The 27,460-nt window shown below is 44.4% G+C and overlaps 2 protein-coding genes across 4 annotated transcripts; one reads left to right on the top strand and one right to left on the bottom strand.

The window, feature by feature from the left end:
* Positions 1–429: 429 nt before the first annotated feature.
* Mrpl46 (mitochondrial ribosomal protein L46) lies at positions 430–8,673 on the bottom strand. The gene is made up of 4 exons (XM_008852845.3): positions 8,324–8,673; positions 6,889–7,078; positions 5,941–6,114; positions 430–957 (listed from the first exon to the last, which is right to left on the bottom strand). Exons 1-4 carry the CDS (start codon positions 8,552–8,554, stop codon positions 707–709), a joined length of 846 nt encoding a protein of 281 aa, XP_008851067.1. The 5' UTR covers positions 8,555–8,673; the 3' UTR covers positions 430–706.
* On the top strand, positions 8,621–27,460 carry Mrps11 (mitochondrial ribosomal protein S11). Of its 3 annotated transcripts, XM_008852846.3 has the most exons (7): positions 8,621–8,686; positions 8,828–8,961; positions 9,079–9,186; positions 14,624–14,722; positions 17,104–17,233; positions 18,417–18,482; positions 19,111–19,476. In XM_008852846.3, exons 2-7 carry the CDS (start codon positions 8,834–8,836, stop codon positions 19,216–19,218), a joined length of 639 nt encoding a protein of 212 aa, XP_008851068.1. In that variant the 5' UTR covers positions 8,621–8,686; positions 8,828–8,833; the 3' UTR covers positions 19,219–19,476. The 3 variants fall into 3 exon arrangements, with proteins under 3 accessions (XP_008851068.1, XP_029411786.1, XP_029411787.1); XM_029555926.1 differs by lacking the exons at positions 8,621–8,686; positions 19,111–19,476 and adding an exon at positions 27,355–27,460 and having other exon boundaries at positions 8,696–8,961; XM_029555927.1 differs by lacking the exons at positions 8,621–8,686; positions 19,111–19,476 and adding an exon at positions 18,784–19,093 and having other exon boundaries at positions 8,696–8,961.

Below are 27,460 nucleotides of genomic sequence, written 5' to 3'. Positions count from 1 at the left end.
ACTCTATATGCCAGGTGCTGGGGATGAATGATGACCCAAGCAACACACTAAACAGCCAAAAGCCCCAGTCTAGAGTCAAGAAGATTCCCCTGGTACCATCAGCCAGCATGACTGACCCACATCATAACTGGACCAACCATGATTCTTCTGCTGGTAGGATGGAGAAAAGATGGACTTGCTTATTTCACTTGACTGTGAAAAATGGGAAAAATGTAATTTCTTTTAAAACATAAAACACTTTCAAAAGGGGGGAGGGGACATTATTTCCTAACCTAGATTTATTATGAAATGTAAAGGGAAAACCACAATGGAAAACAGCTAAGAAACTATATAGAATTAGGTTTTTCTCATGGGTCTAGAAACTTTCTCAAGGCTCTAGGTCGATTCATTTCCTCTGTTCTTTCTTCCTGGGCCCAGTAAGCCAGTTAATTCACTATAAAATAATGCTTTAATTCACTATAAAGAAATACTCCATTCTTAGCTTGAGAAAAATGGAAAGGCTCCTATATAGTCGGCCCACTCTTCACTGGGAAAAGCCAGTTGTCCTCAAAGGGAAAATCAGGGTCCAACACAATGACAACCTCATTTAATTCTCAGAATTTAGTCTGTTGTTTGATAGTTGCTGTAAATGTAGACAATCTACCATGTCCTTGAGGTCCTAACCACTTGACTTGTCTGAGCATCATCCACAGGCAGCTGAGTCCCATCAGAGGTCCAAAAGAAACCTCCTAACCTGAGCCAGGTATTTTGGTTGCAGATAGTCAGCCAGCTCCTCCTTACTGACCCACACATGATGGGCGTTCTTCCCAGCCTGGGAAAAGTCTCCAGTTATCAGCAGGGCTTTGAAGAAGAATACTTTGGCCCCGATGTTACTCTCTGTCCGAATCGCCTTGGGGAACTTGAACTTGTAGTGGCCACAAGGTGCATTTCCTAGGAACTTAGCTTCCATGTTGTTTTCTGAAGTTGGGAGGGAAAAAGCAGAATTGGAAGGTAAGGATACACCCATCTCTTTATTCTGTCCCCTGACCCCCAAATAATAGGCTATCTCTGTAAAAGCCATATAGGTAAAAGGGATCCCTGAGTGTAGTAGAGGGGTATTCCTGAAAAGGCTCCATCCTTCTCAATCCAAATGCTTTCTAAGCCATGGAGATTGGATCATTCCCAGACGTTAGGCTGCCACTTTGGGCCTGGAAGTCAGCAATGTAATTAATACTATCTGGGAGTCACAGCAGCTGGCTTCTGCATTCAGCCTAGTTAGTGACTGATATACAACCACCACATGTAGTATCTGTAAAGCAAAGTTCATCACCTCTAGAACAGGTGTCACAAAAAGGACTTAAATTTGACATTTTTAGGGGACAATGAGGGGTTTGGGGGGTAAAGTCTTACCATGTCAATTAAATAGTCTAGAACCCTCTATGTAGCTCAGGCTGGCTTCAAACTGGTGATCGTCCTGCTTCAATTTCTCAAGTGCTGGGTTCAAAGGCATCCAATCACCACACCCAGGTCAGATTTGACTTTTATAGTGTGCAAACGCCATAAACAAAGTTCAAATAAAGTATCTGAAACCTATAAATAGGGTTAACAACACTAATCTAGCATTTCAAAGAATGGAAAAATAAATAATTAATTACTAAATGGCACTTGAAGAACTAGCTAGCTAAAAGAGAAAACAGCTGAGCCCAACCTCAGACCTCACACCATAACTCGCACCATGGGCCCAATATTTAGCAAAAATTTCAAAGTTTCAGAAAAGGTTCGTTCACTTTGGATGAACAAATTGTTTCATGAGCAATTCATATTTTCCAAATTCTGATGATTTTTTTTAATTTTTTTAAAAAATTAAATAGTATTAGAAGAAAATGTGGTATTTTACATATTACTTTTCATAGTGGACAGCCTTTCCAAACAAGATATTAAATTCAAATAACCAAAAAAAGAAAAGGTTTATATTTGCCCATATAAAAATTAAAACTTTCTACAAGGAAAAATGGAAGTACAAAAATGTTAAAGGCAAAATGATAAATGTGAACAGGATGTGGTGGTGCAGGCCTTAACCCTAGCATGTGGGAAGTAGAGGCAAGAGATCAGCAGTTCAAAGTTACCTCAGCTACACAGTGAGTTCAAGGCCAGCCTGGGCTACATGAGATACTCTCTCAAAGAACAACAATAAAAAAAGATAAACTTACAAAAACATTTTCAGCACATTCAACAGAGGAATGAACTTTTTTTTCTTTTGACAGGGTCTCATTATGTATCCCTAACATCCTACAACTCACTATGTAATCCTGAAACTCACTTTGCCGCCCTAGAGCTGGGATCAAAGACATGTGCCACTATGCCCAGTTTAGGAATAATATCCTAAAATATCAAGAAGCATTTAGGGGCAGGGTATGGTGGTACATGTCTATAATATCAGCACTGTGGAGGCTGAGCTAAGAGGACTACAAGTTCAAGGTCAGACTGGACTACACAGTGAGTTCAAGCCCACCTTGGCTATATAATGAGAGCCTATCTCAAAATAAAATGGAAAATAGGGCCAGGGTTATGGCTTAGTGGGTATAGTCACCTGCCACTAAGTCTGATGATCTAAGCTGGATCACTGGGACCCATATGGTGGAAGGAAAGAACTAACATCTACATGTGTGTTGTATGTGTGCCCACCCCTCGCATATACATAAATACATAAATATGACAAAAAAATTTTTAAAGAGATGAAAAATATTTATGTGCTTGAATATGCACAGAAATTTTCTAAAAGAATGCAAGAAAAAAAAACTGTTAATGAGGCTTATCGCTAAGGAAGAAAATATTTCCTATTTAATACATTTACTGGATATTGATAACTGCTCAGCATATGCATGAATTGTTCTCATATTTTAAAAAACTACTAGCATTAAATGAACTTTTTTTACAATGTGAACACATATAAAATACTACGGTAATGCAGTGAGTATGTGAAGTAGTGGGTTATACTGGAATGTTTCTTTATACTTTCCTGAACTCTCCAAACTTAATTCAATAATGCGTGTTTTTCCATAATCTAGAAAAGATGGATTATATTATCAAGTTAAAAAGGATTAAAAACAGCTCATTACAAACATGAATAAAGGATCTGAACAGGAAGTTCAAAGAATTAAAAAATACAAACAATGAACATATGAAAAGAAGGTCAGTCCTGCTGGTAAAGAGGCAAATACTAATTCTAGAGATCATTTTTACTGACTGCACAGGTACAAACTGAAAAGGGACTATTTCACATATTGGTGAGGTCTAGTGAATAGGCACCATCATAAACTGCTCAAGACATGAGTTATTACATACTATCTGAAAGACAAATGGCAGTGTTCACCAAATCCTTAAGTGTGCATACCTTGGACCCATTAACTCTACCACTAGAAATTCCATCTTGCAGAAGTGTAGAGTCAGAGGGGAAGGAATACACTTTCACTTTTCTTTTTTTTGTTTTCAATTATGTGTATGTGTGTGTCTGAGTGTAGGTTTGTGCATGTGCATGCAGTGTCCTCAGAGGCCAGTAGAGGGCATCAGTTATGCTGACGCTGGAGTAATGAGCTGCTCAACTGAGTACTGGGAACCAAAGTCCATCCTCTGAAAGAACAAGCACTCTTAGTCATTTCTCCAGCCCATATTTTCACTTTCTTATGTATTTATGACATAAGAAGTAGCTGCTCTAAATATATTTGCTACTTTAATCACCTTGCAATAAATATTTGTAATCAATTAAATGTATTATTAAATGTAAATACATCTGTTAATATCATTTTCTATTTCCTTCAACGTTTATTTCTTTAACATTTCAACAGGTATGTTAAAAGAAAAGAAGAATAGTCCTGAGACAGAATCTCTTTCCATAAGGCACAGAGAAGGTAGAGCTAGGCGAATGTCAGGTTTTTACAGATTTGTGTGAGGGAACTTGAGAATAAGCATCCAAAGATCTTGGCACAAAAACCAGCTGCCAAATTCCTTATGGCAGCTGAGACACTGACAGCAGCAACCCTTCCCCCTCCCCATGCCATTTTGCTCTGCTCAATCTCCTGCAGGCCAAAGAAGGCCCTGGTGAGAAAGGGTCAAGGGGCACGCTGACTTCTGTCTGCTTATGCATGTGGCTGGGCCAGTCAAAAGGCTATGCAGCTACACTACCACCCAAGCCATTTACTTAACAAATAGCTGGCAAGTGCTCACTATTGCTAGGTACCTTGCTGAGAGATGAGATCATGAAGAAAAGTTCTGTCCAGACATTCAGGAAACTCAAATTTCTTGCTGGAGCTGAACTGTGTTGATAAACCATTACAGTCCAATGACATAAGTGAAAGAAGGTATTCTCCACTAGAACATAAGCAGGTAGGGAGCACACAAGCCCAATTCATCACTGTGACCCCACAGCCAGAGAGGCCTGGCAAATGGAAGGTACTGGGAGAATATTTGCTATATGCTGTATAAGCTGAGTGTACCCAGGACAAAGGAACACTCTCTCTACCTGGAGGAAGCACTCTGCCTAGAGGGATCTACATGCCCCAAGGCAGAGATGCACTAAAGTCACATTATTCAAGGAACACAAATGCTTTACTAGGTCAGAACTTGGATTATACATTAACAGTAACACAGAAGACTGTTGAGATTAGGACTGGGGCAAAAAGGATTTGGAGGTTATATTTAAGTATTGCTATACTTATGGAAAATGTTTAAGAATTCTATGCAAAAGAGTGACAAGGCATTCTGTTTCAGAAACCTCACATTAGCACCACTGGAGAGTATAAAATAAAGGCAAGGAGGAACATTTTTGGCATCTCCAGTATAGTGTTTCTCAACCACTGTAATTTTGCTCCCCAGGTAATATCTGGCAATGAGTAGAGGCACCGTGGTTGTCATGCTGAGATGGGAACGGGGTAGGAACTGAAGTAGTGCTATGGGCAACTAATGGGTAGAGGCCACAGGTGCTAAGCATCTTGCAATATGCAGAGAACTTCTCACAAAGAATTATCTGGCCCCAAACACTAACAATTCCATAGCTGAAAAAATTCTGGTCTGGTGAAAAGCGAATGGGGCCACATCTAAAACTGTGAGAAGAAAAACGGATTTAGAATAGACCAGGTGAGACTCCAAGACACCTATGTTAGAACAAGATCAAGGATAATGCTGAGGTTTCTAGATGAGTGAATGGATAAGCTATGGTACCAAGAAGCGTGGCTGGGACTAGAACTCAGTAGTAGAGTACTTGCCTAGTGATTACAAGGCCCCAGGTTCAATCCCCAATACTGAATGAAGAAAAAAAGTCCAATTTCGTGAATGTAAGAATTCTGTTTGTATAGTTACGGCCGAGTGGTAAGGATGGACCAGAAATCCAGCTCCTAGTACAGGTTTGAACTCAGCCAACTACAGTTCCTTTCCTTGGAGATAAAAATGTAACTCAGTTGGTACAGTGTTTGCCTAGCATACAGGAGGCTCCGAGTTCAATCCCCAGTACTGTATCAAACTGGGTATGGTGGCACACACATACAATCCCAACATTCAGAAGGTGCGCAAGAAGATCAGAAGTTCAAGGCCACCCTCAGCTACATAAAATAGCAAGATGAATACCACTGTGGGCTACCCACCCCACTCCCCCCAATAAAGAGAAAGAAGAGAAAGGAGGGTGTTGAGGGTGAAGAAAGACAGGAAAGGAGAGGAGAGCAGTGGGAAAGAGTGGTGGAGAAAGGAAGGAAGGGCAGAGGGGAGGAGAGGGCTAGAAATGGTAGACACATCTGTTCTTAAGGTACTAAAATCTCAGTGAGCAAAGATAAGATACTCACCTGTTCTAACGGAAAATCCTTACCTGAATTCTTAATCACAGTATCATTAAACTTCCCATTCCACCTGTATGTCACATCGCACAGTCAACCTGCAATAAGTCTTAAAAGATCTGGAAGGGAGAGAACTCACCTGAGAGTGTAGCCAAGGTTCGCTCAGCAGTCCCTCGGAGGGTTTCCCCAGGCTGCCACTCTACCTGAGGCAGTAACCAAATATCCTGGTCTCCAAGCTTCTCTTTGACTAACAAGACAAGATTGCTGTCTAACTTCCGGTGCAATGAGGCTCGATCATTTTTTTTATCAGCTTCTACAAAGGAGGTCAGAGGAAAGGGGGTAAAAAAGACTGTGATCTGCCAGAATTAAGGAATTTTGAGTTTTAGAATCTTCCTTTAAGGACAAACCCAATCCTGTACCTCTAAGAACTTGTAGCCAGATTATAACCCTAACTTGTTTCTCTAGTTCTGACCTCTTTCAGGATAGAACACCATGTTCTTAAGGAAACTGCAAGGTAAGAACTGGATACTAAACTTCTCTCACTAGTAAACTCTGAGCCTTTGGGAAAGAAGCAACACCCATAACAATTTAAATACAAGACGGCTCTGGGCTCAGTTCCCAACATGCCCCCCAAAAAGTTCAAGCACATTACTCCACTGAATTTAACACTATACTGATCTAACTAACCCCCACTCTCATGTTCTTCAATCTTTACCTGCAAAACAAGGCCAAAAGAACTCAACCCCTGCTTTCAGAGTGATTTCCAATAAAACAGGAACTGGCTTAACTTCTCCCACTTTCTGATCCAGAAGAGGAGTTAAACCCAAATTCCAATCACAAAGTTTAACTGAAAGAGAAAGACTACTCCAACACCTTTTTACTTCCACTCAAAATAGCATAGGTCTTTTAAAAATTTATTACAGAGGCTATAAGGAATAGGGGGGAAAAATTATTTTCCTGAAAGTTGTTTTGTTATTTGAAGCTACTTGTTATTAAAATGCAAAGCAGGGGCTAGGGAACCGTCCTTCATATGGAAATCACAATACCTAACTTTCCTTTCTTTTTGTTGGCCTACAAGGTCACAAACCTGTTACTCGAGCTCCAGGTTTGAACTGTAGGAATGCCTGCTCCCACATATCTTCCAAGTCTTGTACAAGCATAATATCCTGTTCATCTTCATCATCATCATACAGGTCCGCTTTCTTCTTGGCCAGTCGCTGAGCTTCATCAAGAGCACGAAGCTCATGGTCTGAATATAGGCTTTTCTCTATCTCAATCTGGGAATATTAAAAGGAAGAAGAAAAAAGCTACAGGACCCTTAACAGGCTCAGAAGTATATCACTTTATACACTCAGAAATATAATCAAGACACTATATGGAAAGAAAACAGAGACAAAGAAAAAAAAAGACCCACTGGCCTTTAAGCTTCAGTTAAACAAAATGTCAGAATATGATGAGGGGTAAGGACTGCCAGGAAGAACAGAGGGCTGGATAGGCTTGTGGGCCCACTTCCCAAGCTCCAGGCATATCAATCTTTGATTAGCATCTTACCCATCAAGGACTTTCCTGCCTTGGGAACTTTACAGACATTGTCCCTTCTTCCTAGAATGTTTTTCTTCACACTCTTTCTCCCAAATTTCTACTCATCCTTCTGATCTCAATTTAGATAGCACTTTCTTAGAGAGACATTCCTAGACACTTCCAGAAAAATCAAAACTACATGGCCCACTGAAACACTCTTATCTGTGTTTCCTCTATCACACTTACCAAAGTCTGCAGTTAGTTGTATGCTTGGTTACTGACTGCACCCCTCACTCCAATGCACAGAAACTTTCTGGGAACCCGAGCTCTAGGCCTGTCTTATTCACTACTGTATCTCTAATCACTTAACACACTGATACACAGTGTGAGCTATGAAAACCTTTACACTATCTCTCAAGAGTGAATAAATAAATAATAAATAAATAGAGCAAAAAAACCACAGAAGAGATGTTTACACTAGTAGCCCAAGACAAAAACATCGCAGAGTCTAGGGAACTAGCTACAGGGACTTAACACACTGACGGCAACTACACTCGGTGTATTTGCCCATATTTCCTCATTTGCCTTTCACAGAAATCGTCCTGTGAGGTTAAGACGGATAGCTTTACCAAACGCATCTTAAAGTGCCCACTGCTTCTAGAGCTTTCTTCTTCACACTCATCCAATCACAAGGACTTTCCTCTAGTCTGAGTTCCGAAATGACAGGAAGTGATTCCTGTTCACCCCCGATCCCTATTGTTTTGAATAAGAAAGAACGAAAATATCTCCATAGAGTCCCCAAGTGACAACAAAGAACGAGAACAAACTGTTGAACGTTAACTACGTCGTACTAACCCAAATCAACAACGGTACGTCCATCTTGCAGTTGCTACTAAAGTTCAAAGAGGTGAAGTGGTTTTCTCAAGGTCACAGAGTACCTGAGTCGGGGTGGAATCAAGGCCCGCCTGCTGTTACTGCGTTCCTTCTCACCTCTGCCTTACCTGCCGCAGTAGAGCCGCCATCTCTTCCTGCAACGGGGTGAGAGGCTTGGTGACCAGCGGTGGCCGTTGCAGACACAGGGCTCCCAACAAGCGCCATGGGGATCGGTTGCCTGAGGGCGCGGCCTCGAGAACCAGGCCGCGTGAAGCCGAGCTACCTGCCCACAGCCTGTCGAACCGCCGCCGCCAGCCCCCAGCTACCCCTGGCAGAACCCACCTCACTGGCGCCACCATCTTTCTGTCTTCCCACAATGCACCTCGGCTCTCGGCGAGGCGCTCAGCCAACTGTGCCTTCCCAAGAGGCGACTCGGGGCCGCAAGGGGAGGGTTGGCCGAGTAGAACCAACCATTGCAACGGGGAGAATGGGTAAGGTGCTCGTGTCAGACCATTAAGAGAGGGAGAGACTTCATATCGATAGTTTATGGCGCATTTAAATTGAAATAAAAGTGGGTGACGGGCCACACAGAGAGCAGTCAGCTGATTTCCCTTCGGTGAACTTCCCCACAGGCGCACATGGTGCTGGCTCCAGCCGGGCCGGGCTCGGCGGACGGAAGCCGGGGAGGATCAAGTCCAGTCATGCAGGTCGTAAGAAACGCTGGGTCTTGGCTCCTGCGGTCATGGACTGGGCCCGTGACAGCTAGGTAAGGATGAATGCCTTTTCGAGCCCACGGCCACCCCTGGGACCGCGCTCCTGCGTGTGCCACTTGGGCCCCAAGGGCCGTTAGGCCAGTGACTCACAGTGCTTTTCTTCTCGGCAGGGCAGTGGCGGGTGTCCCAGCTCAGACCATCCACACCAACGCCCAGGAGATGGAAGACGCGGCCCCCAAGACGGAAGTTGAAAGGAAGGCGGCTCCGAGCCGCTTCAGGTGAGGGCCACGCGGGACTAGCCCTCTGCAGACTCTCACCCTTATGACTCTGGCCCGCCACCCTCCAGGGTCAAGAACAAGTGAATTCTTTGTCACTTGCCGTCTGTGGGATCCTGTGCAAATCAGTTTTTGAGCCTCTGCAGAGAGGTTGTGAGGGTAGATGAGATGAGCTCTGATACAAAGTAGCTGCTCAGTGAGCGTTTGTTGAATGACTTGAGTGTCAGATGTACATAATACCAGCTTCACCAGGTAGGTTTCACATCAGATTAGCAACTTTTCCCCACCTAGGACACAAATGTCTTGAGGGACTACAGTAAGTGCACGTTTTGGAGTTAGTTAAAGGTCCAGAATGACTTTTGTGCCCAGCCCTGGAACTGGCGTCTTGCTTCCCTGTACCTCTGTATGCAAGCCATATACTTGTCCACTTAACTTCACATCTACTTAACAATTACGGGGAACTTGCTGTGTGCTGAGTACCTTCCTAGGTACTGGAAATAGAAAAGAGTATTCCTCTCCTGCAGTAGTTCACAGTCTTCCAAGGACTGTTTTCTGTATAATCTGCAGTATAATAGAAGTAAGAACTGGCTGAGAAATTGGAAGTGGTATGGCACTCCCAAGGAAGTTTGGCCAGACTGGAGAAGGTAATGTGGAATGCAGAGTGAACTGAATGGGAGTTCATCTGGACAAGATGAGTGTGATCATCACAGGCCAAGGTAACAGTCTGTGGTTTCAAGGGAGGCAGGCAGAAAGAAGGTAGTGTATTCAGGGGTGTGTGGGATGGCAAGTAAGACAAGTGAGGCAAGAAGGATCAGGATAGTTGGCTTGCCCTTCACACTGGAGCTTCCACATGCCCCTACTACAGGCAAGCGAGAAGCTGCTGGTGGGGTTTAAACCAAGATTCTGTTGTAGGTTTTCATTAGGCAGTGCCAGGCACTGTTCAAAATGCTAGAGCTATATCCCTGACCCAACAGAGAAAAAGCCCTGCCCAGATGGTCTCGTGCAGCCCAGACTAGCCTCAAATTCATAATCCTCCTACCTCAGCCTCCTGAGCGCTGGGATTATAAGAGTGTGCCACCATACCCAGCAACCTTGCTTACTTGTTAAAGTCTCTTTAGCCGCTGAATTGGTATTAAGCCATAGGGGGCGAGGATGGATGCTGGCAGACATATTTAAAGCAGTTAGAAGAAAATAGCAATAAATTAGGTAAAAGTGACAGGATCTGGACTGGGTAATAGTTGATCCATTTTGCTGGTATAGCCAGCAGGATTTGGTTTTGGTTGGTTGGTTGGTTGGTTGGATGGATGGTTGGTTTTGAGACAAGGTTTCATTCAATGACTTAGGCTGGCCTGGAATTTGTGGCAGTCCTCCTGCCTTAGCCTCTGAGTATCAAAATTATAAGCATGCATCAACATATCCAGCTTACTATAAAGTATGAGGAAAAAGAGAAGTAAAGGAAAAGTCAGATTTTTGGGCTAAACAAGTAAACTACAGAATCCTTATGTATTGTGATAGCAGAGACTGAAGGAGTTTAGATCTGGTGGTTAAGTCTGAGATGCCTTAAAAGGCATGAAAATGGCCTTGCATAACCCTGAATAATAAAAGAAAAAATGTCGATGCCTAACATGTAAGTGGAGATATAATATAGATAGAGATTTGGGAAATAAGAAAGACCCTTAAGACAGGTAGTAGGAAAACCAGGCAAGACTTTCTTGTTTTTTAGTGTGTTTCAAAGTAGAAAGATGGACTATGTTAGATACTGAGATAAGATGACTTGACAGGCAGATGGCAAGATTGCTCATTGAATTTAACAGTGTAGAGTCTTGACAGAACATTTCTGATTGAGTGGAAAGCGATAAGATCTGGTTGGAGTGGGTTCAAAGAGACTAAAAGACAGAAGAAGCAAGTAAAGTCATCCCCTTGAGGAGGCTTTGAGAGAATCGGGAGATGAGGCGCTCATGGGAACTTTGGGCTCAAGAGGTTAAGGGAGGTATTTGCTCTTCGTTTTTTGTATTTAGGAAATGACAGTATGTTTTGCTGCTAGGAACCATGGGAAAGAGTGATGATGCTGAAAATGGGAGCATTGCTGGAGCAGTGTCCTTGTGGGTTAGTACACAACTGGAACATTGTAACCAGAGAGATCTCAAAGGCTAGGGGCACAGATGTTTGGCAGTAGAAGCAGGAACCAATTCTGATTGCTTCTATTTCCCTGTAGAGGTCCTCAGCTGGTATTGAGGAAGCAGGAAGGAGCTGAAGTTTAAGGAAACAAAGTATTGAAGAGGCATCCAGGAGAACAGAAGGATAATTGAGCTGAGGCTGATTTCCAGGCGTCCTCAGAACCTACTTGATGCTGGAAATAATTAAAAATAGAACAGTAATTCTCAGCAGGGACCAACTTTACCCCACAGGGGAAATTTAGCAGTGTTTAAAGACCTCTGATGGTCATAAATTAGGAGATAATACCCAGTGAATTAAGGCTAGGGATGCTACCAAGCACCCCACAGTTCATAGGAGAGCCTCCTACAACAATGTCTTATCCAAAATGTCAGTAAGACTGAGGTGGAGCCCTGATGATGTAGAGAGACCAGTAGCCTTGAAATATTTCCACAGGCTCAGGAGAGATGGATTTAGCAAGGGCTGGGAGTTTCCTGGGAGAATGTGATCAAGCAAGACAGACGATTGAGGCTAGCCGTGGGATTTAGTCCAGGTGAGGAGAGAAGACTCGAGGCATGTGAGCAGTAATAGAGAGCTAATGGGCTCATCAGACTGCAAGCCCTGTGGGATTGAAGGGTACCTGGAGTGAAGATAGCAAGGAAGCCAGGGGGTGGTAACCAGAAAGCTTGAGGCCAAGGTTATAGTACATGTACTGGTAATAATAAAGGCTGGGTCTGATCCCAGGAAATAAGTAGCCAATGACCATTGAAGGAAAGGATGTTTAGAAACAAAAGCCCAGAGCTTAGAGAGAGCTTACTAAAATCAGCAGTTTCATAGATGTAGTGCCAAGGGATCATGAGTCCCAGCCATAGTCTTGTATTTTTCTGCACTTATTTGCATTTAAAAAATTGTTTCTAGCCACAATTAGAAAATAGTTTGCTTCTCCACACCTCCCTGGTGTGAAGGCAGGTAGAAAAACAAGTGCCAGAAAACATTGACCTTTTTAGGCCTTCCTTGGGTGAAAACCATTGCTGCTTTTTTTTTTTTTTTTAATTTTTTATTTTATGTGTATGAGTGTATCGCTTGCATGTATGTGAGCGCACCCGTGTCCTGCAGTGCCATGGAGGTCAGAAGAGGGCTTTGGATTCCCCTGGAACTAGAGTGAAGGACGATTCGTAGCCACCATGTAGGTACTGGGAATCGAGCCCCAGTCCTCTGCAAGAGCAATCAGTGCTCTTAACCACTGAGCCATCTCTCCAGCCCAGACCATTGCTTCTTGATACACTGAACCTGGAAGAATATTTTTTTGTTTTGTTGGTTTTTGAGACTGGCTCTTGCTACGTAGCCCAGGATGGCAAGGAACTCTATATAATCCTACCTGGCCTTGAACACATGGTGATCATTTTAGCTGGGATTAGAGGCATGCACTACACACCCAGCTGAACCTCAAAGTTTTAAGGCCTCATCTTGACCACGTCTTTGTCTTTGATTAAATGGCTGAAGCTAGGGCTGGAGAGATGGCTCAGCTGTTAAGAACAACACTGGTTGTTCTTGCAAAAGACCCGGGTTCAAATCCCAGCACCCACATGGCAGCTAACTCCAGTCCCAGGGGATCCAACAGCCTCTTCGGACCTCTGAGGGTATTACACAACATAGGTGCACTTACCTACATGGAGGCAATACACACATACACATAAAATAAAAAAATAAAATTTAAATGGCTGAAGCTTAGAGTTTCAAAATCTTACATTGTGTAGACTCAGACCTGTGTTTGTTGACTCCCAAGTAAACAGGAAATTATCAGTAGGGAAATAATCATCATTAAAACATGTCGTCTTCAGGCTTGGACACTTTCCTTCTTGGAATGTGCCCTGATATACCAATGACCTGTTGAGGTTCTATGTCATAGATCAGGCCACCAGGAAAGAGAGGGCACTATGTTTTTGTTTTGTTTTTGAAAATATCTCTAGAAAAAAAGATGTGTCTGGGAGTGCTCAGATTATAGCATGTTTTCTAAAATGGATTTCAGCATATTAGAAATACCTTGGCTGTGTGGGTATAAAATTTGAATCTGATTTAGGTATGTAGGCATGGTGGAACAACAAGTTAACTTCCATCTGAAATGCTGAGTGACAGATAATGTTTACTTTATTATTGTTGTTATTATTATTATTATTGGTCATTTTGAGACAAGGTCTCCCTGTAGCTCCAGCTGTCCTGGAACTCACTATGTAGACCAGGCTGGCCTTGAACTCCGCAGTCCTGGGATTACAGGTGTGCACCACCACAATGCCTACTTCTGCCTCCTGAGTGCTGGGACTAAAGGCATGCGCTACCACACCCAGCGCAATGTTTACATTTTTCAAGAGCAAAGCTCAGGACTAGAGCAGTGGCTCATGGGTTGAGCACTTGCTGCTTGCTGCTTTTATAAAGGGCCCAGGTTCAGTTCCAGTGTCCACATGGTAACTCACTGCCATCTGCAACTCCAGTTTCAGGGGATTCGAAACCCTCAGTGCACATACATGCAGGCAAAAATACACATAAAAAATAAAAATTAGGGGCTGGAGAGATGATTCAAAAGTTAAGAGCACTGACTGCTCTTGTAGAGGACCCAGGTTCTATTCCCAGCACTCACATGGTAGCTAACGACCATCTGTAACTCCAGTTCCAGGGGAATCCAGTGCCTTCTTCTGACCTCCACAGGCATTGCATGACACGGTTGCACTTACATACATGCAGGCAATACACTCATACACATAAAATAAAAATAATAAATATAAAGAATAAAAATAAATCTTTAAAGAGCAGAGCTGAGACCTAAGGCCTAGCTTCCTCGCTCACTAGCCCTATGCCTGTTCAGACTTGAGTTTTTCTTCCTGAAAATGAAGAGTACTCCCCCAAGGAAGGCCAGAAAATAGACTAAGACTGAATGATCTTGAATACAATACAGTGTCTAGCCCAGCATTCCCAGAAGCTTTGGGAAGGAATGGTGAAGGCAGCTGCCCCAGAGTCAAGGGCTCTTACCTTTCATTCTGGGTTGTCTGTGCTGTTTGATCACTGATTGGTTTTTGTTTTGTTTCGGGGGTGGGCTTCTTTTGGGGAGGTTCAGGGAGGAGACAAGAGTCTTGCTATATAGCCTAAGCTGTGTGTATCCCAGGTTGGCCTTGAACTCCGCAGTCCTGGGATCACAGGTGTGCACCACCACAATGAACCAATTTTATCTTGTTTTAACTACATGTGTATTGCTTTGATTGTTTTTAAAATAAAATGTTTCTTCTAATTGCAGCATTTACCCCCCAGTTCCAGGACAAGAAGGCTCTCTACGCTGGGCAGGAATGAAATTTGAAGAGGTTCCAATTGCACACATTAAAGCAACTAACAACAAGTGAGAAGGGAAGGGAAGATCCCCGGCCAGTCTCTTGCGAGTTTCTTCTGCCTCAGCCCTTCTTGCAGTAGAAATCAATGTCAGATGCTAGCTTCCTCTTGTTTGGGGGAAACACCTCTGTCTTTATAAAGTTTACTTGAGTTTCAGGAGCTAGAGAGTTGACTTAGTGATTAAGATCACTTGCTCACTTGCTGCTCTTACAGAGAACCCAGGTTTGGTTTCCAGCACCCACATAGTGGCTAACAGTCATGTGTAATTCCATTTCCAGGGTACCTATTGCTCTCTTCTGGCCTCTGGAAACCAGGCATGCACATGGTATGCATGCATACCTGCAGGCAAAACACTCATAAAAAAGAAAAAAAAATTAAAAGTTTAAGTTTCATGGAAAGGTGAAATGGATTGAGTATGTTGTATTTATAAGGTTTTTCTGCCTTGGGATTCCTATGCAAGAGTTAGAAGGACTAGATTAGAAACAAATGGTCTTGTCATAAAGGTATTTGTTAAGTGCTGCTGAGTTCTGGGGGACTGGGGGTGATACATAAGAGGAAAGAAGCAATCTGCAAATACATGATTTGTTAATAAACTAGACTATAAACCTCCAAATAAGTGCCAGCCTTCTAACATACTCAACAACATACTCTAACATAACTCACTCAAGGCCCCTGGATGCTGCCTCCTGCCTTGTAGGGCTAAAAAGGGAATGGTGAAGTAAAACAGCAAGACTAGTGCTTTTGTGTGACCTGTGCACAGATGTATAGGGGGCTCCCAGCCAGCCATGTGCTGGCTGCCAGAAGCATTGGTGGCAACTTTATAGGTTGGTCCCCACTTAGAAGTGGGATCTATATTTGGTCACAGTCTGTCTGCCACACCATTTCGAGTACAACACAAGGGACTGTAGTCATGGCCTAGAGTGTAGCACAGATGACACACTGGCATCCACATCAGCATCTCTCTTCCCCTCTTAAGCTAATTCAGATATAGGTTCTATGCTTTCTGTTTGTTTTTATGTCTGTATGTATGTTTTCCATACACCCCGTATCAAAAGCTACCATCTTCTGTTTCTGTTCAGTGTAGGAAATGCAAGAAGCCTTAGGGGAGGGATGACAACCATAACCAGACCAACGGGCAGGAGGACCCAGCCCGGGGCTGACTCCAGTAGGTCTCATACAGTTACCCTCCCCTTCCCATGAGCTCCCAGAAAGCTCTGCACACCAGAAATTGGGGTGATGATAACCAAAGGGGAAATAAAAAGCATGCCTTTGGATTTTCTTAAAGTCATTAATTATAATTCAGCCTTTCAAAAAATTTTTTCTTTATTATTTCTATTTTATGTGTATGAGTGTATTGCCAGCATGTGTATAAGTGCACCCATGTCGTGCAGTGCTAGCAGAGGTCAGAACAACATCAGATCCCCTGGAACTGGATTTACGGACAGTTGTTAACCTTCATATGGGTACTGGGAATCGAACCTGCATCCTCAGCAAGAGCACTCAGTGCTCTTAACCACTGGGCCATCTCTCTATCCCCTAATTCAGCTACTTAAAGCTAATTAGAAAACCTTCGTGTGTTTAAAATAATTTTGATCATGGAATAGAATGTCATAAGCATTTCAATTACTGTGATAATATTGCTCATGATAATGGTCTTGTGGAATTTTTTATGAGCATCTTTTTGAGAGAGACATTCAAGTACTTACATCTGAAATGATAGGTCTTAGATCTACTTCTGAACTGTCTGTTGAGGGGAATGGGAAAAGCGTTTAGACACACACTGCATAAGACAGGAGCTAGTCCTTATTGAAGCAGAGTAACAGGTGTCTAGGAATTCATATACTGTTTTTCTTTCTTTTAATTTTTTGTTTCATTTTTATGTACTTGGAGGTGGGGCACACCCATACCACAGCCTGTGTGGAGGTTAGAGGACAACTTGCATTTCTCTCCTTTCACCTGTGGGTCCTGAGATTTGAACTTGGGTCATCAAGCTTGGTAACCTTTACCACCATCTTGCCAGTCCTCAACACACTGTTCTTTTTACTGTTATAGGGAGGATATTTGAAAGTTTTCTGATGTCCAGTCTTTTTTTTTTAATTACCTAATATGAAACATAGATTTTTAGAAAAATGCAGAGAAGGCTATTATCTCTAATATGACTGCTGCTTCAGGGAAGATGTTAGGTGGAAATGTGCCGTTTCTTCTGGTGATGCTTTCCTTTCCTACCAGGGTCATGGCACTCCCTGTAGAGTAGTTAACTCATTGGTCTTCCAAGGGACTTGAGGAAGCAAGTGACTCTATCCTTTCTCACTCATGCTTCTAAGGGCCTGAGCTAGCTCCCTTCCTTCCCTGAGCAGAACTATAGCTATATATCTCCCCCTCTTTTCCCAGCACACAGATCCAGGTAGTCTCTACCACTAATGTGCCCCTGGCTCGGGCCTCCTGTGGCACGGAAGGTTTTCGAAATGCCAAGAAAGGCACTGGCATCGCAGCCCAGACAGCAGGCATAGCAGCAGCAGCGGTGAGTACCTGGGCTTTGCGGTGCCCTCTGGTATGTTCTGCTCTCTCTGTGGCTGATGGTGTAGAATTCTCACTAAACCAGACATTCAGAAGCAATGAAATATTCACCAGCCTGTGTTAGATGCCCTGACCCTGCAGCTGCTTGAAGAGGCCTGTGTGGTAAGGTTGTCTTCTTTCTCACTTCATGGAGAAGAAAGGTTGGTTTGTTTTCAGGGGAAGACCATATTACTGAAAGCTTAGAAATAAAGCCCCTTCAATTGAAGGGTCAGTGGGATGGTGTAGGGGTGATAATATTCCCTTCAAGGAGTATGTCTTACAATGAGGACTCTTCTAGCACAAGTTCCCGTGAGAAGTGCTACAAACCTTTCGAGAAACCAATTAAGCAACTGTATTTCAGACATTTCACACTGATTATCATGAATCTTTGGAAGACCCCCACTATTGTCTACTGTTTCAAGAGCCAGTTGAGAATCAATGTGTATGATTGGTGGGAGCCAGGCAGCTAGTTCAGCTCCCTGGTGTGGACTCAGAATAGGCTTGGACCAGAGCCTGCATGCTTTCTACAGTAGAGACCTCACAAATGTGCGTACTCTGCCACGCAGGTATTTCCTGAAGGAAAACTGGCCTTCAGGCAAAGCTAGACATCCAAGATACATTGATTGCTGTAGTAATGATCATCAAAAATCATAATGATGTAATTACCCAAGGGGCAGGTGGTGTTCATTTAAAAGAGACATGTCAGTATTTGCAGTGACTTCTCTACAGTAGGTTATGAGTGACTTCTGGGTATATTCTAGGCTCCTTAATGAACTGCATTTATAATCAGGATACAAATTTAATTCTAAAGATGCCAAGTTACACTTTATTGATGGTATTTAGGTCCAGCCTTGACATCCTGAGTGGCACCTTATGCTCTGAAATTCTGCATTTTCTGAGGACAACCCGAGCGCTATCTAGAAGTGTCCATTAGGTGGCAGTGCTGTCCTGTCATTTAGGTTCTTGGCACTCTGATCCCTGGTTTGTACTGGTGTCTCATCTACTATAGCCATCTGTCCTTTGCTTCCTCCTATGTCTCCTGTCTCCCTGTTTTCTTCTGCTGGTTCCCTCTTCTGGAGGAAGTAACAAGAGACTGGGGGGAAGCCATTCTGTTTCAGGGGCACTGACCACTTGCCTCTTCTCTTCAGAAGGCGACAGGGAAGGGAGTGACCCACATCCGAGTTGTAGTGAAAGGCCTGGGACCAGGACGCTGGGTAAGTGACTGTGGTTCTCCATAGTATGTGCACATTCCTCTTAGACCAAGTGTGGGGAGAGTGGAAACGTCCCTTTTACTGGATTTCCGTGACATGAATTGGAGTTGCTTTCTCTTGTTCCTATAATCTACCAAGCCCTTCAGAGCAAGCCTAAATCACATACTTTAATTCATCATCCCCTTGAGTGTCTGCTCTGTGCCAGCCCTTGGGATTGGGAGGTGGTTGCTTGAGGACCCTTACAGGCAGATCCTCCTAAGATTACAGTGGAGAAGTGTGAGCCAAGATGCTGGGTGCTTTGTAGGGAGAGGAAGGAGACATCCTCAGCCCAGCAGGGATGTGGCTTCCCCAAGGAGGTGACTTCTCATCTAACTTTGCAAGAATGAGGCATTAAGGTGTGAGTATGTGTGTCCTAGGGAGAGGAAAATGCTCATGTAAAGCTATTGGAGTGCCAGGGTCAAATCTGTTCTCAGATTGTAAAGTGCAAGGTGGAGAAGCAGGTGCTTAGAATTATAGGTATCAGCTGGTGAACCTCCCTGCTCCCTTCCTGCCACTTCCCTCTTGGGCCCTCTATGGAAATGCTGAGTCATAAATTTGGGGACTGCTCTTCACTTGTTTCTGATCCCTCCAGTCTGCCATCAAGGGACTGACCATGGGGGGCCTGGAAGTGATCTCAATCACAGACAACACCCCTGTCCCACACAATGGCTGTCGCCCCAAGAAGGTTCGGAGGCTGTGATGGGAAGCCTGTACTTGAACCTGACCTCGTCTCAACTCCAGGTGGACCGTGCAGAAAGCTGACTGTGAGAGCTGCAGAGCTGGCAGCTCCCAAGCCCTCCTTAGGGGAGCTTCACCTTTGCTTGTACCTCTGCCCAGAGCAGGAGGTCCCCACAAAGAAGGTGGCCTCACTTGGACATGAGGGGGTGGGAGCTGCAGCCACAGCTATGGCCCCACACCAGCCTCTGCTCTGTAAAAATAAAAGACTCTATTCTCTGTAGTAGCAGTGAGTTTTTGCTCCCAGTGTTAACAAACAGCAGTCCCCACTTCTGAAAGGTTGTGAATGAAAGTGCAACCCTAACTGGGAGGATTACAGTGCAGGTGTGGGCTGCAGGCCACCTTCCACCTTCTTTGGTTTCAAATTGCTCTTAAAGCCCCTCAGCCAAGGCGTCCAGATCTCATCACAGCAACTGTTCTTACCAGTGACTCGGAATTTGACCCAAGTAGGGTCAGAGCTTTTTATCATCCTCTCGATTCTGTTAGATTTTACAGCTAGTAGGCAGACTTGAAGTTAGCCCTAGCAATGTGAGAAGGTGTTCCAAAGTTCAGATTTTCTGGGAGTTTGTATCTTGTATACTCCATGGACTTTGGCAGTCCCAGAACCCAAGAGGGAGTGTCTCAAAAACAAGGCTGGAATTTAATTTTCCAGAAACCAGGGTCGAAGGGAGAACATAAATCAGGAAGTACAATGGCGCACACAGGTTGCACAGTTTAGAATCCCCAGGGAGGGCTGATAGCCCCTCAGTCAGGGTTATGGCCCCAAAGCCAAAGGTGAGGGCTTTAGAGGCACAGCAGGGGAGACCCTTCTTCCTCAGGCAGAACACCAAGAGGGAACATCACAGAAGCTGAAAAAGACCCGCCCAGTACACAGCACCACTCCTCCCAGACAAGGCTGCAAGAAGGACCTGCTGGGGAGGGTGCTTCAGCCCTGCTGGCCACACCCTAAGCCTCCTGATTACAGTGTAGTGAGATTCACAACTGCTCCTCAGGCGCAAGGGGCTGTTAGAGCTGGAGAAAGGGCAAGACCATGAACTTGGAATTTAGAAGGACAACTGTCTCCCAGGTGCCTTTTAATCCTTAGGACCTGTGAAGGGTCTGAGACCAGTGGCTAAAGCCCAGATGGAGGCTTCAAGTGGACAGAGGGCCTGATGCTATTGGGCATATCTCAAGCAAGAAACAGTTAAAAAGTTTAGGAGAAAACCTTAGTGAAGCTTCTTTACAGAGGATGAGGCAGGGTCAAGGGAAGGAATGAAGAGGGCAGGGCTAGACACCCATGACTGGTGGGAAGATGAAGTTGAATGAAGAAACAGTCACCAGAACCTAGAAGAATCCTGGCCAAGGAGGTAGGTACCTCACAGGAGCTGTGGCCACAGAGACAGGCTCTCCCAAAGTTATGACCTAGAGGGAAAATAAGTTCCCTGACAGCTTTCCCCAGTGGGCACCAGCGCTGAAGCCAACAGGTAGCAAGACTGCAGTGGACTGGCTGGAGAGATGGCTCAGCAGGGAAAAGCACTCGTTGTTCTTGAAGATGACCCGGGTTCAGTTCCCAACACCCATATGGTGGCTAACAACCATCTATAACTCCAGTTCCTAGGAATCCGACACCCTCTTCTGGCCTCTGTGGTCATTGCACAACACAGGCAATACACTCATACACATAAAATAAAAATAGTAAAATATTTTTAAAGGCAGTGGAGCCCCCAGTAGTATGGTCCTTGGTAGCTGGAGGGGCCCATGGCAAATAGCAAGTACAGATGTCTTCCTGAAATGAAATCCTCCATAGTCCATTCTTTCAGAAAGTGTTACTCATTTAGCTGGGTGTGGTGGCACTTGTCTATAATCCTAACAGGAGGGGTGGAGGCAGGAAGGTCAGTGGTTCAAGGTCATCCTTAGGGAGTTTGAGGCCAGTCTGGGATGTGACATGGGGCATTGTCTCAAAACAACAAAAATGTTACTATCAAGGAGGCTTGAAAAAAGATCCAGCCCAATGGATCCTACAGTACAGAAATAAATGCCTAGCACATACCTAGCCTCAGATGTCTGCATGTATAGACCATCCTTTTTAAAGCTTTATCAGGAAAGCCACACAGCTTTATTGTCACGTGCTGTTGGTACACACTGGTTTCCAGCCTCTTCAGCCAACAAAATTCTCTTTCCCTATATTATCTCTTAGTCATTCTATCTTGGCTTCTCAAAGGCTGGTATCTACCCCCTGTGGAAACTAAGGCATCCTCACTGAAGACTGGCCAATCAAGGCAGTTTTTACTGTCTTAACATACTGGACTTTTGCCATGGCCCTTCTCAGGAGTAGGTGCTGCCCAGAGGAAACAGTGGGCTCTGAACTCTGAAAGTTGGTATAATTGTTGGCATTGGCCTGACAGGCCTTAAGTACCTTCTGTGGTGGCATGTACAATTTTGCTCCTAAAACCAATGACACAGGACTGGCTATGTAAGGGACTCCTTTCCTCTCCTGTGTACACAAAGAAAAATGTGATTTTTTTTTTTTCCTTTCAGCATAGACGCAATGTTTTTGCTTTTCCCAGCCAAGGCCATTACCTGTCACTGAGATACAGTCTGTGCCAAAGGAAATCTATTTAACACTAGTGTCCCTGAATGCTAGCAGAATATCACTCTGTACTTTAGGAGAACCCATATCCCAATTACATCTGCCCACAACCTGGTTCTGACATGTCCTTTTTAAAAAGAAATGCATGTATACCCTCCCCCTCCACGATCCCTTTTTTCTTTCTCTATTCTTTGTTTTGCTGCTTTGAAACGGGCTCATAAAGTCCAGGCCAGCCTATGTAGCTGAAGATGACACTGAACTCCTGTCCTGCCTTCATCTCCCAAGTGCCTGGTTGCTGATATGTATGTACCACCATGCCCAGCTTTCTTAGTCTCCCCGCCACCCCTTGCCTATTTGGAAAGACAGGTTGCTATTTAAATTTGAGTGTTATCACCCCAAGGTGATGGAGTGATCACTCCAATTTGCTTTTGCTGAAAACAGAAACTGTCCACTTAACCAAATTGGACCACCATAGGTTCTTCCACAAAACACAGAAGTTGGGCACAGGGGGCACAGAGGTCTGGGGTGGTCACTGCTCTCCTGAGCCTCACAGTCTGAGGAGGCTAGACATGGATATGGCAGAATCACAATGACATTCCATGAAAAAGGCATACATGTTACTGATGTTTGTAGAAGTGATCCCCTTAAGGGAATAGAAGGGAAAGCTTGAAGATGAGATGGCACTGGCGACAGGCAGAGGGGTCTGTGCATGTCACTAGGACCTGAAAGTGATTCAAGGCAGTAAAGGCAGGTGTGAAAGTTCATCAGTTCACTGTTACAGCCTCGTTGTCCTGGGGGGGTCTTGGGATTCAGATTGGATAAGGGGGTATATGGATTCAAAGCAGTCAAGGCAGGTGTGAAAGTTCATCAGTTCACTGTTACAGCCTCATTGTCCTAGGGGGTCTTGGGATTCAGATTGGATAAGGGGGTATATGGATAAGGTCAAAGCTTGACAAAATAAAAATAAAAATACCTTATAGTCACACCAAGACAAGACAGGTTCAGCTGATGTGATGCGGGGCGGGGGGAGGGAGGCAGTATGTAGAAGACTATGACCAGAAAGGAACTTCAGAGTCAGATCTTAAGAATAGGAGGTGAGATTGGCTACATAGTGTCTAAAATAGAGTTGAACCAAAAGTGAATGAAGCAATTATGAGATATGAACCAAGAAAATATTATGAGATATGAGCCATGGGACTTAATGAAGTCCTATGGCTGTTAGGGAAGGAAAAGAGTCTGTGAGGTTTGGAGTTCTTGAAAGCATAAACAAACTTGGACGGCCTCGAATCTAGGAAGAAATATGTGACTTTAGAAAGGGAAGAAAGGCTGGAAAGATGGCTCAGTGGTTAATAGCACTGACTGCTCTTGGAGAGGACCCAGGTTCAGTTCCCAGTACCCACATAGCAGCTAACAACCATCCATAACTGGTGTTCCAGGGAATCTGATGCCCTCTTCTGGCCTCCACAGGCACTGCATGACATAAAAGGAAAGAAAAGATAGTAGGAACTTCAAAAGAGATGGACTGTCGTGTGCAGGTGGCAGAAAGCACAATGTGTGGAAGGCAATGGGGGAGTCAGGAAGAGATGCAGCAGTCCCTGGTCCCTGGGGACAGGTGGGGTTATAGTGCAAGGTGAGGGAAAAGAAAGCTTGTCAGGGAGATGATGGTGATGGGAGGCTGTCTCTTCCCAACAGGATGAATGGGCATGTCAGGACCACGGAAGATAGGAGGGGAGGGCGAGAGTGGAGAAGAGTGCAGGCTATGGGCTGGGGCAGGATACCCTGGTAATGAGAGGCGGGGATGCTGAAAAGAGGCAGATGAAGAGCTGGCCAGTACAGGAAGGGCTGGGGCCAGAACTCTGCCTGGGGCAAGATCTGGATTGAAATTTAATACTCAATATCTACTCTGCTACTAACCCACCTTAATAAGGGAAGATATGCAGAAGACCACTCAGTCTAGCAAGTAGTCTGTTAACTGTCATCCTCCCAATGCAGACATGCTAATCAAAGCCACCGTGTACCCAAGCTTTAGAGCAAAATCCTGGGCTCTGGCAACCCCAGAGTCCACTGAAGTTCCCTGCTACACTAATTAAAGAAACTAGTAATGGTAAAGAGCACAGAAAGGAGATTTATCTCATATGATTACATTGAGAAGAACAAATAAAAGGGGTCCAGTGAATCCCAAGTCCTTTAGCATATTGAAATGAGCTTTAGATTTAAGTAGAAAACGAACTGGAACAAGGGGCAAGAGGTGTGCACAGGAGTCTCACCAAGTGTGGCCGGCCATCATTTTCTCAATTCTGTGCAAGGTGCTCTGAAGAAATCCTCCAAGATGTCCTTATCAGCTGCCATTTGAGAGACTTGGTCTGGTTCCTACTAGTGATTCCAAGGTAGGAATTTTTGCCCTCCTGGATAATTGCCCTCATCTGAGGTCGGAATGCTGCCCTGTGAGATTTTATTCTTCCTAGAATCCAAGGTGACTGTGGGCCCATGTGAAAAGTCAATGCTTTTTAGCAAAAGCACCTTGTAAGTGCCAGTGGGCATGAGACTTGCCCAGGGAAAAGTACAGAATGAGGAAAAAAGATGGTCCAGTCTAAATTCTTGAGGAGAGCCAGCAAAGGGGTGGGGATAGAGTGATGAGAGACGGGAGTGTGCCCCTCAGGGACTATAAGGGCCTAGTACAGGACAAAGGGACAGTGAACATGTAGAATACTGCCCAGAGGTCAACTAGATGCTCTGTGGAATGGGCTCTGGCAGCATGGAGGTAATGATTCATCAAAGGGAGAGTGAGAGACAATGGGAAGGGAGGAAATGGAGACCTAGGTCAAGTACTGAGTCTGGTTAAGCATGCTGCAGGACCCGTGGCGGTCCAGCACTTTCCCCCTCACATGGTAGCCATTGGAAGGCACAGAGAACATAAGAAGCCTTAGAGCTAGGAAGAAGCAGGTCTTGGCAAGGTGCGGAAGTCACCAGGGAGACAGCCATGAGAGACCCTAGGGACAGTGTGCCCATTGTGAGCTGGGAACTGCTGCTCTACAGGGAGCAACACAGACTAATCAGAAGCAGAATGTCCTTGGATTCAGTGCACTTGTTCTTTCTAAGATTGCTATGAGTGTTCTGAAACAGAAGAACTCTCCCCACCAGCTCTTACTGAGGCAGTGCAAACAGAGCTGCTTCACAGGGAAAACTGTATTAGACGCTGGATCTCATGCTGGCCTTTGGCTTCATAATCACTTGTAGGAACATGCCATCCAGGAGGCAGCTCTGTTCATAAGAACTCTCTGCCCACTGGCAACACTCCATATCTATTCTCCCATCAAGAAAGCCACTAGCTCCACATGGCTCTTGCATGCGGCTAGTAGAGCTGAAGAACTCAATTTTAAGATTTAATTTTAATTTATTGAATCTGAGTTAATTTAAGTGTAGATATCCACATGCAGCTGGTACTCCCATATGGCATAGTGTGGTTTTGGGTATCCTCCCCTGGACTAAGTATGCAAAGACAGTCATAGAGGCACTATGAATCAGGGCAAAAGATTGGAACCTAAATGCCTATCAGTAGGGAGTTAGCGAAAGACATGTCAGACCATCTACAGAGTGTGTTAGCCCCCAAAGAAGCCAAGATGTGTTGCTAAGCAACAAGACGTGGGCTGTAGAATGACATACATGTTGTAGGTGCAGGGTTTTGTAGGAAAAGGAGAGAACATGATACATACATGTACATATGTACGATGACTATCTGTAAAGACATGTTCCCAGAACAGTAGTAGCATGCTTAGCTCTACAGAGAGAAACCAAGAGTGAGGGAAAAGTAAAGAAAGACTTAGGTGTTTGTCTTTCTTGCCTTTAGAAGTACGTGCCATGTTACTCAGATTAATTACAAAACCAATAAAATAATAGAAATCAAGGTCCATTTTTAACATATTTAGTGTATATGTGAATGCATATAGGAGCTGCAGTTGGACAGGGTGTAAATTATCTGCTGCAGTGTGTACAGAACATTTTTAAATAGAATTTGATACACATGAACCCTGTAACACTGTCCATGCCCCTTGGTGGTCCTGTAAAAGACACTGGCTTTGGCTCAGAAGTTTGTTTTGCTAATTAATCTGATTTCTCCCCTCTGTCAACCAAGGTTCAAATCAAATTGTGCTATTGCTGTTAAATTAGCATAGCAAGTCTTGCCAGAAAAGTCACCTCAGTGTGATTATTGCCTGGCTGGAAGGAGGGGTAGACAGCAGAGTGCTCTGTTTCCATAGTGCCCTGTGGAAGCTTAACCACCTTAGATTTGTATAATCCCCTTGAACTAAAAAGAAATGTCAACTGAGGGGCAGTGCAGTGTCACAAGGGGCCCTGGCTGGGAAGACACCTGTTGTCTAGACTCAGGTGTCTAGGTATTGAGCCCACACTCCCCTCCCTCATCAGGCCTTAGTACCTCAGGACAATGGAGGAGGGAGGAAGACTGTCGCTGGCATACAAAGAGTTTAAAGCCACCATGGAGGATTGATTAAGAGGAGAACCCCAGCATTGCCACAAAGCCAGATTGGTTATCCCTAGAAATCCAATTAAGTTGTCCCTGAATCTTGGCTACTGTTCCCTGTGGTCTCCTACTCCTTCCTGCCTGTTGGGATGGGAAGAGCTTGGGATTTAGAGTCCCACAGATAGGGTTTAAAATCCAGCTGTGCTGTGTGACTTTGGAGAAATGAGTGCATCTCTCTGAACCTCAGCTACTCCCCTCCTATTAGGAGCTGATAGGAGGATCCATTAAGATTACTACACTCTGCTTGTACTCAGCTAGTATTATCCAGAATGGTTCTGCCTCCCCTGCCTCCTGCTCTTCTTGTACCTCAGAGGTAGAGACCCTCAGTTCCCTTCTGTGGAGCCCTGGCTAGAAACCTTGTAGTAAATACAGGTACCAATCTACCTGGCCCTGGCTGCTGCTGCTGTTCGTATTCTTATTCTCAAATATTTATCCTGAGATTGTAATTAGAAAATGTATAAAAGCCACTAACCCGTCTTCCTGTTTCCCTTCCTCCACTCAACTGTACAGTAAGCCATATTGTTAAAAATTTGCAGCCAAAAACTGAAATTAAATTTATAAAGCCAAATGAGTCAAGATATCCCTCAAAAGACTTTCTTCCCTCTATCAATAATCAGATCTCGAAGCCCTGGTAACTTCCCTGAGCAGATAAGTGGGCCAGTTGGGGAGAGAAATTCCAAAGCCTATGGTACAGGACAGCATGTGAATGTGAGTGTGCATGTGTGTGTGTGTGAGGTGAGTGTATGTGGTGGCAGCAGTGTTGGTAAGAAGAATCAAAAAACACTTCCTAGAGGAGGGGACACTGGAGCTCAAAATCAGAATCAGACGGTGAAAGTGAGGTGGTCGGCAGTGGGGATTCCCTGTAGGAAGAATGGCAGCAAGCAGGAAAGTGTGCAAACGTGGCACAGACTAAGTGTGTTAGTTACTGTTCTTGTTACTGTGACCAAAATCCCTGGGAAGAAACAACCTGAAAGAAGTGCTTATTTTGCTTACAGTTGGAGGAGACACGGTCCATCAGGGTGGGGAAGGCATGGTGGCAGGATCATAAACCAGCTGGTCACCTTGTGTCCACAGTCAGAAAGCAGAGATGAATGCTCAGAG

The sequence above is a fragment of the Nannospalax galili genome, unplaced genomic scaffold (genome assembly GCF_000622305.1).
Source record: "Nannospalax galili isolate Female #2095 unplaced genomic scaffold, S.galili_v1.0 scaffold185, whole genome shotgun sequence".
NCBI lineage: Eukaryota > Metazoa > Chordata > Mammalia > Rodentia > Spalacidae > Nannospalax > Nannospalax galili.
Note: the sequence above shows the minus strand (reverse complement) of the source record. Positions and strands in the feature narration are given on the sequence as shown.

Bases quoted from the DNA above. Each gene is read 5' to 3' on its own strand.
- Mrpl46 (XM_008852845.3), bottom strand. From the start codon at position 8,554: ATGGTGGCGCCAGTGAGGTGGGTTCTGCCAGGGGTAGCTGGGGGCTGG. The intron at 7,079-8,323 runs GTAAGGCAGAGG...TAATATTCCCAG, and splicing joins TGGCGGCTCTACTGCGGCAG to ATTGAGATAGAGAAAAGCCT. The intron at 6,115-6,888 runs GTTTGTGACCTT...CCTCCTTTGTAG, and splicing joins ACCTGGAGCTCGAGTAACAG to AAGCTGATAAAAAAAATGAT.
- Mrps11 (XM_008852846.3), top strand. From the start codon at position 8,834: ATGGTGCTGGCTCCAGCCGGGCCGGGCTCGGCGGACGGAAGCCGGGGA. The intron at 9,187-14,623 runs GTGAGGGCCACG...TTCTAATTGCAG, and splicing joins GCGGCTCCGAGCCGCTTCAG to CATTTACCCCCCAGTTCCAG. The intron at 17,234-18,416 runs GTGAGTACCTGG...TCTTCTCTTCAG, and splicing joins CAGGCATAGCAGCAGCAGCG to AAGGCGACAGGGAAGGGAGT.